Source organism: Lontra canadensis, unplaced genomic scaffold, assembly GCF_010015895.1.
Source record: "Lontra canadensis isolate GAN:19392208 unplaced genomic scaffold, GSC_riverotter_1.0 scaffold35, whole genome shotgun sequence".
NCBI classification, from domain to species: Eukaryota; Metazoa; Chordata; class Mammalia; order Carnivora; family Mustelidae; genus Lontra; species Lontra canadensis.
The window spans coordinates 4,316,994-4,332,762 of record NW_022631029.1 but is presented as its reverse complement, the minus strand read 5'-3'; the positions used below and the strand labels follow the sequence as shown (position 1 = coordinate 4,332,762).

The following is a 15,769-nucleotide window of genomic DNA, read 5'->3' as shown; positions in this document are numbered from 1 at the left end:
TCTCATGCACAAACTATCAAAACTGGTCACTGTATTAATTCATAAATCATTTCTCAATAAATTTCAAAGCATCATGTAAGACCATATTCTCTGATCCCGTGGCAATTAAGAGTTAACATGATAAATAAATTTTAAATTACCATAAATTTGGAATTTCAAGTCACATTTCTAAGCGATTCATGGGTCAAAAAATAAAATTATAATAGAAAAATACTTAGATCCATAAGACCATTAAGATATTAAAACTTGTGTGTGGGGGTGCGCCTGGGTGGCTCAGTGGGTTAAAGCCTCTGCCTTCGGCTGAGGTCATGATCCCAGTGTCCTGGGATCGAGCCCCGCATCGGGCTGTCTGCTCCGCAGAGAGCCTGCTTCCTCCTCTCTCTCTCTCTGCCTGCCTCTCTGCCTACTTGTGATCTGTCTGTCAAATAAATAAATCTTTAAAAAAACCAAAACTTGTGTGTGGGGACACCTGAGTGGCTCAGTGGGTTAAGACTCTGCCTTTGCCTCGGGTCATGATCTCAGGGTCCTGGGATCGAGCCTTACATTGGGCTCTCTGCTCAGCAGGGAGCCTGCTTCCCACCCCCCCTGCCTGCCTCTCTGCCTACTTGTGATCTCTCTCTCTCTGTCAAATAAGTAAATAAAATTTAAAAAAAAAAAAGCTTTATAAAACTTGTGTGTGAAGTTTAAGCAATAATAAGTAGTAACATTTAACATTTAATAGCATTAAACACTTCCACCACAAAAGAAAGGGCCTCCTAACCTAAGCACCCAGCTTAATTAGTTGGAACAAGGACAGCAGGATGAACCCAAGGAAAAAGAAAGAAAACATTAAAAGAGCAAAGCCACGTAAACAATATCAACTATGTAAAAAAAGAAAACGAAATACAGCAAAGTATTTTAAAAATGAGAATACTGAGAACAGCTTTATGTCAATATATTTGAAAACTGAGAGGAAACTGAAATTTTCTAGAAACAAAAAACTTCCCAAAACTTCTGACCTAAGAAGAGTTTATAAAATGCATGCATGGCTCTAATACAGAATTTTTACTGTTGATTTTAGCCAAAACTGCAATGGAATTCCAACCAAAATCTCAACATAATTTTTTTTGGTATGTATATATACACAAACACACACACACACACACACACACACACTGGGTCACAGGTAAAACCTATTGCTTACTATGAGAGTCACAGTTTAAAAAGTTTGAATCAGGAGACTTGTTTGAAGATCGAAGAATAAATTACTGAACTGTGATACATATACACACACACACCCAACACGGACACACAAGTATTCATACAATGAACTATACAGCAGTGAAGATAAGTGATATACGACATAGACAAATTTCATAAACGTTGAGTTTAAAAAAGTTACAGAAAGCTAAATACACACGATTTATTAAAACCCAAAAACAGGCAAAACCAACATTTTCAGAAATATGTACGTAGGTGATTTAAAAGTGGAAGGAGGGCACCTGGGTGGCTCAGTTGGTTGGGCCACTGCCTTTGGCTCGGGGTCATGATCCCAGAGTCCAGGGATTGAGTCCCACATCCCACATTGGGCTCCCTGTTCAGCAGGGAGTCTGCTTCTCCATCTGACCTTCTCCCCTCTCATGCTCCCTCTCACTGTCTCTCTCTCTCTCTCAAGTAAATAAATAAAATCTTAAAAAAAAAAAAAAAGTGGAAGGAAATGATCGTGACATTTAGCACAGTGTTGATTTTTAGGGAGGAGCCAGCGACATGAGGTAGGGAGGGGCACACATGTAGACAGGATAGTATTGATGATATCTGCGTCTTGAATTCTTAAGGTCCTCTGAGTTCATTTTAACATTAAGCTAGTAACTTCTATGCATGTAGTAGTATTTCGTATGTGTCAAATATCACACGATAAAAAATCGTTTAAAATCAACTGGCCAGATCAGATGCCATAAAAATGCCATATTTTGTAAATTCCTGTCAAGAGGTTTATTTGCCCTGAGCACCTGGGTGGCTCAGTGGGTTAAAGCCTCTGCCTTCCGCTCAGGTTATGATCCCAGGGTCCTGGGATCGAGCCCCGCATCAGGCTCTCTGCTTAGCAGGGAGCCTGCTTCCTCCTCTCTCTCTCTGCCTGCCTCTCTGCCTACTTGTGATCTCTGTCTGTCAAATAAGTAAATAAAATCTTAAAAAAAAAAAAAAAAAAAAAAAGGTTTATTTGCCCTGAGCCAAGTGCTCCAAAGACATTGGCTTTTGACACCTAACAAGTAAACAAGGGTAGAAAATAAAGGGAAGAGAACAGCCCATTGGTTTAAAAAGCAGCAATCCCAGAAGCTCCTCAAAGGGGCAGCTCCCAGGGAGAAACACTGGAGAAATACGACACTAACAAACTGTCCCCGTGGGCCCTGCAGGGTGTCTGACTGGAGCGAACAGCGCCAAAATCATACAAAATCAAGTGGCTCAAAGTCCTATTCTAACTAAGGGTAGATCTGCAACAGTCATATTCTTTTTTCTTCTCATGAACATTCTGTGTCACGCCTTTACGGATTTTTAGTAGCTCAATTCTTGCTTTTATTGAGATTAAAGTGCTTTTCACAGCATGCAATGTTGCCTAAGGATCAAAGTGCTCAAGGTGTCGGGTACCTGATAGGCTTCAGCAGCCGAGGTCACCACCTGTTCCACGGCACCAACAACGAAGACTCCCTTCTTGATGTGCTCCCTTAAGTACAGTCCGGCTGAGGCAGAGTCTAGTAGGTCGTAGATCTGCTCGTTGTAGATTTCAATAAAGGAGCACTTACAGAGGAAACTCTTCCCAGCTCCAGCCTGGAAAGCGAAGCCTCATTTAGACATTTTCTTTTCCTGAGTTCATCCCTATCCTTCATGAGCATCACCCTCTCTCATGCTTCGCAAGGCCTACATTTCCTGCCATGCTATCCTTTACACGACACAAGGTATATAAAAGCCAGTTATAAATCTAGGTAACTAGTTTTAACATATCGTGACATCTTCAGGCAGCATCAAACTGTGATCCCAGGAGGCCTATGTCTCCAGAAGTGACTCAGAAGCAAGACAGGGAGGTGGGACTTGAGCAGTCCAGATGGGCAATTCCACCTTCTTAAACTGAGGGATCACTGACATAAACAACATGTTAGCTTCAGGGGTGCAACATATTAATTCAGAATTTATATCAGTTGAGAAAAAAATCACCACAGTGAATCTAGTTAAATCCATCACTGTACAGTTACAAATTTTTTTCCTTGTGATGAGAAAGAGCAAGTCCTTTTTTATCTATCATATACTGAACTTACTCAGAAAGTTTTATTTCCATCAAGTGTTACATTCTTGAAAAGACTGAAAATAAGTGATCTCAAAAGCCTCTCTCTAGGATTTTTAACCACCGGAATGTGGAGCGCTAAAGTTCTTTCACTGGCACCCAAGGTACAGGGCTAACTGTAAAGGTTAGGGATCATTTCTGCAAAGGAACAAATGGTAAGCCAATGTTGTGCATCCGCCTCCTTGGTATGCATGCAATAGAAAATGTTCCACTAAGGGCTCCTAAACATGGAATTCATCAAGCTAAAGAAGCACAATCATGAGAAATGCCCACCCTGAGAGCCAGTGGAAGAGAGAAGCTCACTTCACCAGGATGATGGAATCACACCACGTATGAAAACTAAATTATGATCAGGTGGGAGAAGGTGCCACAAAGGAGTCAAGGATGGGTCCATCGCTCCAGGGCATACTGAGGGTCTAGAGACACCTGCGTTCAACTGTGAGCCTATGTGCAGGGAGGTGATGGGGCTTAATAAATCTGTTTTCCTCAGTTAAGATTTTCTTTACACTTTTGCTCTTGCAAAAACCTGAGAGCCTAAAAAGCAGTACATTTTTCTTTCTTTTATTCTGAGTTCACGGAGGATGCATGGCTTAGAAACCAAAAATTTTTAGAAAATTAAAAACTCAGAATCCTTCATTTTTTCTTAAGAACTGAGAGATTTTTCTATGCCACACTAGCTTATCCACATTGTAGAGTACCACCTCTGACCCTCCATGTGTTATGAGCTAATTATTAGTAGCTAACTGCTTGAAACCAGAATTTCATAGAACCACTTTATTTTTACAAGTTTTACCTTCTCTTTTTCACGATCAATTAAGGAAAACAAATATTCGAAACTTCGTGGGATTACTCCTCTCAGGTTATGAGAAAAATGATCAGATTCAGATGGTCCTAAAGAAATGTAAAAAAATACATAAGTAGCTATTCATCTTTATTCTACAGTAGTCCTTCAAAATGACAATACTGAAAGGAAATTTATACAGAAATAAGATGACACACTGTATAATCAGTTCCTTCTTTGTGCCCCACACAAGTTAAATTTTAGTTTGAGAGACTGAATAGTACTTGCCCATCAATGGGCCTGAAGGAAGGGCCCATGATAGCCACTAACACTGTCTTGGTTGCTATAACCCAGAATATTTTTTTAAAATATTTTATTTATTTATTTGACAGAGAGAGGGAGATCACAAGTAGGCAGAGAGGCAGGCAGAGAGAAAGGGGGAAGCAGGCTCCCCGCCGAGCAGAGAACCCGATGCAGGATTCGATCCCAGCACCCTGAGATCATGACCTGAGCTGAAGGCAGAGGCTTAACCCAGTGAGCCACCTGGGCGCTCCCAACCTGGGATATTTTAAATGGCCCTTGTAGGGGCACCTGGTGATGCAGTCAGGTAAGCATCCAACTCTTGGTTTCAGCTCAGGTCATGATCTCAGGCTCTTGAGACAGAGCCCAGCCGCTCAGTGGTGAGGCTGCTCGAGATTCTCTCCCTCTGCCCACACCCCTCACCCCTGCACTCTCTCTAAAATAAAGCTTTCAAAAAAATAAATGGCCCTTGTAAACTGTACCGTGTGTGTGTGTATGTGTATATATACACACAAACATATAGGAGGTAGAAAAAGACAAGTAAGTAATCAAAAAGGACAAATAATATGTGTGCAGATAATTTTATAACACTTTCCTGTTAAATAATAAACAAAGAAAATCAATATATTCTTTAGTTACCCTCATCACCACCTGCCTCTTCTATGCCTTAGCTCCTTAGCTTCCACTCTAGCCCCTTCTAGTCTAGTCCATTCATCTGCCTCAGAAATCTTTTTAATTATACATCAGATCACGTAGTTTTTTTAAAAAAAACCTTCCAATGACGTCACATCCCACTCAACAAAATCGTAAATCATCGCCATGTCCTACATGACTTGGCCTCAGGGTACAACTCCAACTTCCATCCCTGCTAGCCCCTTATTCTGGAAAACTCCCCTCTAGCCCCACAGGTCTTCCAGCTGTTCTATGAACACTTTTTTTTTTTTTTTTAAGATTTTATTTATTTGACAGACAGAGATCACAAGCAGGCAGAGAGGCAGGCAGAGAGAAGGGGAAGCAGTCTCCATGCTGAGCAGGGAGCCTGATGCGGGGCTTGATCCCGGGACCCTGAGATCATGACCTGAGCCGAAGGCAGAGGCTTTAACCCACTGAGCCACCCAGGTGTTCTCTATGAACACTTTTGAACATGCTTCCAACTCAGAGCCTAATGTCTGAAAGGTGCTTCTCCCAGAGGGTCTCACGGTTCCTTTTCATTTCACTCAGTAATTCTCTTTCTTACTACAACTCACAGTTCAGAAACCATTAAAAAAAAAATAATAAAAATAAAAAACCAACAAAAAAACCCACAACCAAAATTCAACCACAAGAAAATAAAAAACTTGACCAAAGGAAAAAACCCTAACTGCAAAGACAAATGAGAAACCTAGAGAAAATCTGCTACCTATATTGTAGACAGAGGACTAACCTCTCTATTTTACAAAAATCCCCAAAAATGAGTAGGAAAAAGACAAGCTAATTTTTTAAATGGGAAAAAAGCTGAAATGGGCATTTTACAGAGAGGCTGTTCAAATGTCCAATAAACATGCTAAAGGTATTTAGCTGTCTGCAGACATCAGGGAACTGCAAACAAAAACACAATGAGATAACACTATGCATACTCCAGAATGGCTAAAATTTAAAAAACTGACAATATCACATATAGACAAGGATGTGGAGTTCCTAGGACTTTCATATCTATCATGACCATTATCTACTGGAGCTGACACACATGTAACTATGACCCAGCAATTCCACTCCTAGAAATGAACCTTAAAAAACACATACAAGGGTGCCTGGGTGGCTCAATGTGTTAAAGCCTCTGCCTTTGGCTCAGGTCATGGTCCTGAAGTCCTGGGATCAAGCCTGGCATCGGGCTCTCTGCTCAGCAGGGAGCCTGTTTCCCCCCACCCCTCTGCCTGCCTCTCTGCCTACTTGTGATCTCCGTCAAATAAATAAGTAAGATCTTAAAAAATAAAAATAAAAAACACATACAGGAAAAAGCAGTCACGGCCACATTATACATATAGTCTAAAGTTGGAAATAATCCAAAGATCCATCAGCACTAGAATGGAAAAGGTGGCAAATCCGTACAATGATATATTACAGTGCAATGGAATAAACTACTAGGATATCCAACAACATGGGAGAATCTTAGAAACTTAATGCTGTGAAGAAGAAGCCAAACATAAGAGTACACACGGTAAAATTTCATCTGTAGAAGCTTAAAAACAAGCAAAACTGATGGTGACAGAGAAGTCGGCATAATACATATTTCAGGGAAAGGAGTGAGGTAGTTACTGATTGGGAATCTTGATCTGGGTGGAGACTGTACAGATTTATAAATATATAAAGTCACTAAACCCAGTTCGGGGCACCTGGGTGGCTCAGTTGGTTCAATGATTGCATTCGGCTCAGGTCATGATCCTGGCCCCCTGGGATTAAGGGCTCCCTGCTCAGCAGGGAGTCTACTTCTCCCTCTGACCCTTCCCAGGCTCTCTCGCTCATTCTCTCTCTCTCAAATAAATAAATAAAATCTTAAAAAATAAAAATCAAAAGCAAACCCAATTCAAAAACTGTCCATGGAGCACCTACTCTGCGCTGAGCGTTGACCGGGAACAGAGCTGCAAACACAGACTTTGCTATCACAATCTGACAGAAGCCTGGGAAACAGCCCTACCTTTATAAAGTCAACATCATATATAGAAAGTATGCCTTCCCCCAGAATGTACTAGGTGCCTCGGTGCTGTCATCAGAGAAAGTGTGGATTAAGTCAGGAAATGATCATCTTAACTCACTTACCCATCATCGTAAATGTTTTTCCTGAGCCCGTCTGTCCACTGTAAAAATAAATGTTTTACACGTTATTTTTACACATGAAACTTAAAAGACTACCCTCCTACTTTAATATGGTCTACTAGTTTATACATTTTTCCCACAAAAACTTATTTTATTTATAACTTTTTAAAAAGTATATTAGGTAGAGGAGCCTGCCAGGCTGTTGGTAGATCATGCAACTCTTGATCTCGGGGTCGTGAGTTCAAGGTCCACGTTGAGCACAGACTTTATTTAAAAAAAAAATAAATAAACTGCGGGGACGGCTGGGTGGCTCAGCCAGTTAAGCGCCCGTCTTCAGCTCAGGTCATGATCCAAGGCTCCTGGGATCAAGTCCCACATTGGGCTCGCTGCTCCTTCAGAAGCCTGCTTCTCCCTCTGCCTGCTGCTCCCCCCTCCTTGTGTGCACTCTCCACCTCTGAGAAATAAATAAATAAAATCTTAAAAATTTTAAAAAAGAGGGCGCCTGAGTGGCTCAGTGTTGGTTAAAGCCTCTGCCTTCAGCCCAGGTCATGATTCCAGGGTCCTGGGATCAAGCCCCGCATCAGGCTCTCTGCTCAGCAGGGAGCCTGTTCCTCCCTCTCTCTCCACCTGCCTCTCTGCCTACTTGTGATGTCAAATAAATAAATAAAAATCTTAAAAAAAAAAAACTATAAAAAATTTTTTTAAAAAATTGGGGCCACCTGGGTGGCTCAGTAGGTTAAGCACTGGACTTTGGCTCAGGTCATGGTCTCAGGGTTCTGGGATTGAGCCTCATGTCAGGTTCCATGCTCAGTGAGGAGTCTGCCTCTCACTCTCCCCTCTGCCCCTTCTCTTGCTCTTGCTCTCTGTCTCTCCCAAATAGATAAAATCTTTAATAAAAAAAATATATACTAGGTGACAAGTAAATGATTCATTTTCTTTCTTTCCTATTCTACCACTAGGAAATACACTGTTCATTACCTGGTAATGCTTCAGAATTATACAAACACAGACGTCAGAATTTTCAGTAAATTTTTATTTACAAAACTGAAATGCTCCTCGTGCTGCTCTGTAATCTGTTTTGTCCTTTAATTTTATCTCAGATGTTTCTAAGCCAGTAAATAGCAACCTACCTCATTATTTTTAATAGCTACAGTGTATATTCTATGCATATATAATTGATTTAACCAGAAACTGGACTTCTGTTTCCAACTTTTTCTATTCTAAGTTAGCAATTCCTTTCCTAAATTCTGCCTTTAAAGATATTAAAATGTCTTCTTTTAAAAATATAGCAATTTTAAAATTCCTTATGTTATAGGCCTGCTTTTGTATGTAGTGTCTTATTTTCTCCATTACCCCAAAAAACAAGAGTAACAAAAACTAAAACTAAAAGTGCTTATGTTAAAGATAGTGTCAATCAGGGTGTCAACTGTCTTTAGTTTGGATTCATAGCACAAATATTAAAAAATTTTGAGGTACCCCTGGGTGGCTCAGTAGGTTAAGCATCTGCCTTCAGCTCAGGTCATGATCCCACGGTCCTCGGATTGAGCCCCGCATCGGGCTCGCCAGGAGTCTGCTGCTTCTTCTCCTTCTACCCCTCCCCCAACTTGTACACACTCTCTCTCTGTCAAGTGAATAAAAATCTTTTTAAAAATTTTTTAAATTCATTTTTTGTTTAAATGCCCCAAAAGACAGGCTCCTGGGTGGCTCAGTGGGTTAAAGCTTCTGCCTTCAGCTCAGGTCAGGATCCCAGAGTCCTGGGATCGAGTCCCACATCAGGTTCTCTGCTCACCGGGGAGCCTGCTTCCCCCTCTCTCTCTATCTCTGCCTGCCTCTCTGCCTACTTGTGATCTCTCTCAAATAAATAAAAATCTTTAAAAAAAAACAGTAACTACCCTAGAATTGGGACTGTCATAGGTAAACTAAAAAGTATGCTCCCCAACCAATAAATCAAACATTCAATTCTATCCAAGTGTTTCTCATTTCTACCTTCTAGCAAAAGCAATTTTCATTAAGTTATTAATACGTCACAAATTAAACATAATTAGTATGCCTACAAGGTCGTCAAAAATAACAGTTCTATATATAATAAAATCTCTGCAACTGTGACTCTTATTTCAAATTCATTCTTGAACTTTACCACTCAAAATATTCTATGAAAAAAAATCTTTTTTCTCTTGGGAAGACAGATGAGAAAATAAGTATCTGTCTCACTGCTAATGAGACAATATTCAGTTTTCCTGAACACACCTGAAAAGTAAGCATGAAAAGCAAAGGTGAATTTTCAAGGAAGTATATGCAATATGAGTCTAAAACTTATACTTTTTAATGTGTTTTCTATTTTCTTGTGCGTTGAACCAATTATAGACGAACAAGGTCACAGGCACACAAAGCAGCAGCTGCTCACATGTCTCATATAATTCACTACACTGTTAAAAAGCTCTACTTCTAAATAAATTTAAAAGTCTACTGCTAAGAAAAAAAGATTACAAGTTATATTCCTATTTATGAAATAAATCTGAAATGATACTAAAATTCACCTTGTATAATTGCCAAGGTCACAATGTTTTCTGGACCGCCATCTTACATTCCAACATTAAAATCTACAGCGATATTTTAAGGCTGCCAACATTTAGAAATTCAGGACCATGAATCACTTTAAACATACATTTGGAAAACAATTTGGCAGTTTCTCGTAAGGTTAATCATAGACTTACCATATGGTCTGGCAATTGCATTCCTAGGGATTTACTCAAAACGATTTGAAAACTTATGTTCACACAAAAATCAATATTCAAATAGTTGTAGCAATTTATTCATAATCACTAAAAACTAGAAGCAACTAAGCTATCCCTTCATAAGGAAATAGGTAAACAAATCGTGACTCATACATATAATAAAATACTATTGACAAAAAAAAAAGTTTTATTTTTTTAATTTTTTTTAAAGATTTTATTTATTTGACAGACAGAGATCACAAGCAGGCATAGAGGCAGGCAGAGAGAGGAGGAAGCAGGCTCCCCACTGAGTGGAGAGCCCGATGCAGGGCTCAATCCCAGGACCCTGGGATCATGACCCAAGCCAAAAGCAGAGGTCTCAACCGACTGAGCCACCCAGGCGCCCCAAGGAGTAAGTTATTGATGCATGCAACAACACAGGCAAATCTAAATGCATTTTTACTAAGAGGAAGAGGCCAGATCTTACATATTGTATGACTCCATTCACATGGCACTCTGGAAAAGGCAGAACTTTAGGAATGGAAAATACATTAGTGTACCCTGGGTGTCAGGGGACGGGAGAAGGGGGAGTAGCTAACTACAAGGGGGACAAAGGGGAAACTTTTAAGGTGAACAACTGTCCTCTTCAGTGCTGGGGTGGTAAATACATGACTCTCTACCTCTGTATTATCACGAAGGGTGAACTTTAAGGCAGGCAAACTAAAAAAACAAGCAAAACACATCAACCAGCATGCCGGCAGCCCCAGGATAGAATGCACGACGAAGTGCGTGACGTACCCGCACTGGAGTGAGTGGATAGTAAAGGAGCTGACCTAAGAAACCTTAGAAAAGGAGGTTTTGACTGGAAATTGTAAGGCTTAAACAAAACAAAACAAAACAAAACAAAACAAAACAAAACTGTACCTCGAAACTATACTCAATAAATTTGTTTCTCACAGGGATTCAGGATAACAATTCTTAAAGTGTTTTATGTGTATACTGGGGTTGAACAAATAAATAAAGGGATGATGGAAGGTGGGTGCCACGGTTCTCACTGCCAGCAAGGGAAGTTACAGATACACAAAAAAGAAAAGTCAGAAGGAACCCATGTGGATTCTAAACCCTTGGATTAGAGACATAAGCATGAACTCATGTTTAGCTTAATGTATATACAAATGGATATAAACAAACAATTATGGATAGGCCTATATACATGACTTAGTACATATACATTTATTACCTAGCTGTCTGCTGAGAAGACCTAGAAGCAATGATACTCCAGTAGCAACAAACACACCCAATGCCCACATCTTGGTTTCTAAATACCATTCTCCAATAAAAGGAACCAGGGATCCTTGGTGAAATGGCTGAATCTAGGCCTAGGACAGGGAAAATACAGATAAGCCAGGAAAATACAGATAACCTGTAGTATCATAAAGTAAGGAAGTGCTCAAGCAAACGGACGAGACCTGTCAAAGGGACACGGAAACCAACCTCAAATAGCTCCCAATGGCAAAGCTAGGACGATATGAGCAATAAGATAGAAACAATATATTGGATTATAACTTCAAGTAGAATTAAATAAATGGGGGGGGGACAAATATTCCTCAAAGAAGAATTCCAGAGGCACTTGGGTGGCTCAGTGGGCTAAAGCCTCTGCCTTCAGCTGAGGTCATGATCCCAGAGTCCTGGGATCAAACCCCGCATCCAGCTCTCTGCTCAGCGGGGAGCCTGCTTCCTCCTCTCTCTCTGCCTACTTGTGATGTCTGTCTGTCAAATAAATAAATAAATAAAAATCCAAAAAAAAAGAAGAAGAAGAAGAAATAGAATTCCAAATAATATAAGTAGAAGTTCTCCTCTCTGGTAGGTGGAGTTTAATCCCCTCCACCTTGATTATCCTGGTGGGGCCAATCCAATCACATTAATCTATAAAAGCAGGGGAACTGTCCCAGTCATAGCCAGAGGGAGATGTGACTGAGGAAGAAGAGTCAGAGGGTTGCATGTTCTTGGCTTCAACGATAGAGAAAGCAGGCTGTGCCCAAGCAGTCTGAGTGGCCTCTAAAAGCTGGAAAAGGCAAAGAGATGGAATTGTCCCCTAGAGCCTCCAGAAAGGAACACAGCCCTGCCAACACTTTTATTGTAGCTCAGTGAGACTTCGGACTTACAGAACTGAAAGATAATAAATTTGTATTGTTTCAAGCCACTAAAGTTTGTGATAATTGATTTCAGCAGCTATAGTAAGAAGTACGTATTGCTGTACCCTTGTATAAGGACAGAGCCAGACTTACTAGGCAAAGATGGTTCCGTTGTAACCGCTCATGCAAGATTCCACAATGCCCTTGGCCACAGCTGAGAACACAGACTCCTACAAATGTAAGCACCAAACATTTTAACATTTCATAGAAATGAAAACATTTTTCCTACACTACATCTGAGAACAGAATAAAAATAATGTGTTTAGATTTTTCAATGCTTGTGAAAACATGAAAATTGCAATCACTACAGAAAAAAGGCTACAACACCTAAAATGATAAAATATTAGATAAGTATGTCTATTAATCTCATATACAATTATAGATTTAAAGCTTATATCTACAATTGATACAAAATTTTGTTCAGCAAGTTGCATGCAAATATTATACTGCTATTAGCATCAAATACATGACCCTATATGTTCTTTGGTACTTTTCTTACCAGCTTATACTAACTAATTAATACGTGATTTTTATTTTCATTTTTGTACATAAATAGATGCAACCTTATCAATACTGCAAGAATTGCTAAGCTTGCCTTGTCAAACACCATAGCCATGAACCACATGTGGCTACTGAGCCACCTGAAACGTGGCCCAACTTGAGATGTATTTTTTTTTTTAAGATTTTATTTATTTATTTGTCAGAGAGAGAGAGGGAGAGAGAGTGAGCACAGGCAGACAGAATGGCAGGCGGAGGCAGAGGGAGAAGCAGGCTCCCCGCCGAGCAAGGAGCCCGATGTGGGACTCGATCCCAGGACGCTGGGATCATGACCCGAGCCGAAGGCAGCCGCTTAACCAACTGAGCCACCGAGGCGTCCCTTGAGATGTATTTTAAGTGTAAAATATACACCAGATTTGGAAGATTGAACATGAATAAAAAGAATGGAAAATATTTCATTAATAATTTGCTTTATATTAATTACATGTGGAAGTGATATTTTGGATACACTGGATTAAATAAAATATAGGATTAAAATTAAGTTAACCTGTTTCTTTTTTACTTTTTGTCAACATGGCTACTAGAAAATTTTAAATTATATATGGGACTAACTTTCTATTTCCACTGACCAGCCATGTCCTAGATAAAAAAAGATCTAAATATCTGAATGTCTCACCAAAAACATCCATGTGTGTAAGGGAATAATCAAGATCTGTGATATCCAATACAGTAGCCATTAACCATATGTGGCTATTTAAATTCAAATTAATAAAAATTAAATAAAATGTAAAAAAGTAAGGTCCTTAGATGTACTAGCTACATTTCAGGGGCTCCATTGTCATATGCAGTTAGTGTATCTGAGAAACTAAACTTGAGAGATTTTATTCAATCTTAATAAATTCAAACTTAAATAGCTAAATGCAGATAGAGGCTACTGTAATGGACAGCACAGATCTAGAACATTTGTCTTGTTACAGAAAGTTCTAATGGATAGTACTGACTAGATCTTAACTAAATAGTCCTTAATTAGAAAAAGTTACTAACACCATAGTAATCCTAGTCCTGTTACTCTCTACCATGGACTGAATGTTTGTGTCCTCCTCAAAATTCCTATGCTGAAACCCTAATCCCCAGTGGGATGGTATTTGGAGACGGGGCTTTTGGAAGATAATTAGGTCATGAGGGTAGAGAACTTGTGATGGGAGGAGTGCCCTTCTAAGAGACACTAGAGAATTTGCTTTCTCTCTCTCTGCACAGGGAGAAGGCAGCTGTCTATAAGCCAGGAAGCATGCCCTTACCAAACACTGGATCTCCTGGCCTGGATCTTAGAATTCCCAACCTCCAGAACAGTGAGAAATAAATGTTTGCTGATTAAGCCACCCCATTTTTGATATTTTGTTACAGCAGCTACAATTAAGATCCTCTCCCTAAACTAGGAAGTTCAACTAGACTTATCAACCATCCAAGTGGCCCTGAAAAATACACCTCCACTAACCTCCATCACGGGATGGTGAGTGAAAGTAAAGCAGGCTTGTCACTCTGGTACAAAGTTTGATGAAAGAAGAAAAATAATGCAATTAAATTTAAAATATTTTAAAATATATTAAATCTAAAATATTTACATCTTTGAGTGTCCTTATCCAAAATCTATCAAACTAAAGAGACCAGAAACAAAAACTTCACTAACACAATCTTATCCAAATGGAAAGTTAAGTTTCCAAACTATCATTACCTGAGTGGTGTGCATGTCTGCGACATGATCAAATGTGAAGGTCTTGGGCTCAGGGTTGGAGTGAAGCCGGAGAGTGGTAGAGGAGAGCACAGATAAGCATAAGTTTTGCTCTCCATCAGCTGATCCAGAACCTTCTGTAGGTGGACGAATTCGCACAAAAACTTTGATGGCATCACCTTCATTACTGAAGACAAGAAATGTACCAGCCTGAGTTTACTGGGAAAACTAAAAAAAGATCTGAGTCTCACATTGCCTCTAATGTTTCCATACTGAGTTTCCCCAACAAAGCCCCAAACTACCCACATACGTTTACCTCTTCTAAAAGAGTCTCACATGACTCACCCTTCACTGATTTGCTTCATGATACGATACTCATCTTCATAAGCTTTTATTTGAAATCAACTCAAAGAGAGTTGATTCTATGGAGCTCCAAGCACTGCTTGTCTCTGTTTCCCTCTTAGTAGCAGTAATAAAATAAGTCACCTCAAGGGAGAATTATGTTACTGATTCCATCTTTTAGCCAGAAGGTTGAGAGGATGGGGGGGGTGTTGGGGAGGAAATGTGATGTTTCCAGATTTCTAGGTGGCTGAGATCCAAGCTTAATTCTGAAACAAGTACCCCTACCTATGCTAAATGGTTGTTTTAGGAACACTATATCCCTAATTCTTTTGGTCTCATCAACGAGATTTTTTTCCTTACCTTGGTTGGCTAGACTGACAATTTGTCACATTGCGTAACTCAGCTAGGAAAAAAAGACAAGAAGTTATTACAGGCATCTAAAATTGTACTATTAAAAAAATATCATTCTTATCAAGCCCAGTCTTCTGTTGCTGCCACTCCCCTGTCTCCTCAGCTCCCTGACTTCCTGACAATGGGACTTCCAGGGCCCAAGACTGATCTTCCTTCTATTCTATCTGCATCCACTCCATTGGTGATGACACCCAAGGTCATGGTTTTAAATGCTAAGTATATGTTGATGATTACCAACTCTAGACCACTTTCCTAAGCAGCAGACTCTCACATCTAATTGCCCACTTGACGTCTCCAGGTGGATGCCCAATGGGCAATGTCTCAAATTTAATGTATCCAAAACTGAACTCCTGATCACCCTACACCCATCCCAAACATGCCTCTCCATCTCAATGACAACTCCATCTTTCTTTCCTTCTTTTTTTCAAAATATTTATTTTATTGAGAGAGCGAGAGAGAAAGAAAGAGCACGCAGTGGGGCAGGACCAAGGGAGAGGGAGACAGTCTTAAACAGATTTCTCGCTGAGCACATAGCCCAACGTAGGGTCCAATCACAGGACCCTGAGATCACAACCTGAGCTGAAACCAAGAGCTGGACGCTTAACTGGCTGTGCACCCCAGGCACCCCCAAAAACTCCATCTTTCTAGTTGCTCAGGCCAAAAGCCTTGGAGTCATCCCTGACTCCTTTCTTT

At 40.0% G+C, this 15,769-nt stretch overlaps 1 protein-coding gene across 2 annotated transcripts in view; it reads right to left on the bottom strand.

Annotated features, from left to right (window-relative positions):
- The window catches only part of KIF15 (kinesin family member 15), a 68,411-nt gene that overhangs the window by 42,739 nt on the left and 9,903 nt on the right, over nucleotides 1–15,769 (bottom strand). Inside the window, exons 2-7 of one of the 2 annotated variants that reach the window (XM_032867812.1) lie at nucleotides 15,026–15,068; nucleotides 14,327–14,510; nucleotides 12,190–12,266; nucleotides 7,191–7,228; nucleotides 4,107–4,204; nucleotides 2,623–2,802 (exon numbers count right to left, since the gene is read on the bottom strand). In XM_032867812.1, coding sequence (XP_032723703.1) covers nucleotides 2,623–2,802; nucleotides 4,107–4,204; nucleotides 7,191–7,228; nucleotides 12,190–12,266; nucleotides 14,327–14,510; nucleotides 15,026–15,068 — 620 coding nt within the window. Of the gene's footprint in view, nucleotides 1–2,622; nucleotides 2,803–4,106; nucleotides 4,205–7,190; nucleotides 7,229–11,141; nucleotides 11,281–12,189; nucleotides 12,267–14,326; nucleotides 14,511–15,025; nucleotides 15,069–15,769 lie in introns of those variants that run through there. The other variant, XM_032867813.1, reaches the window with a different exon arrangement.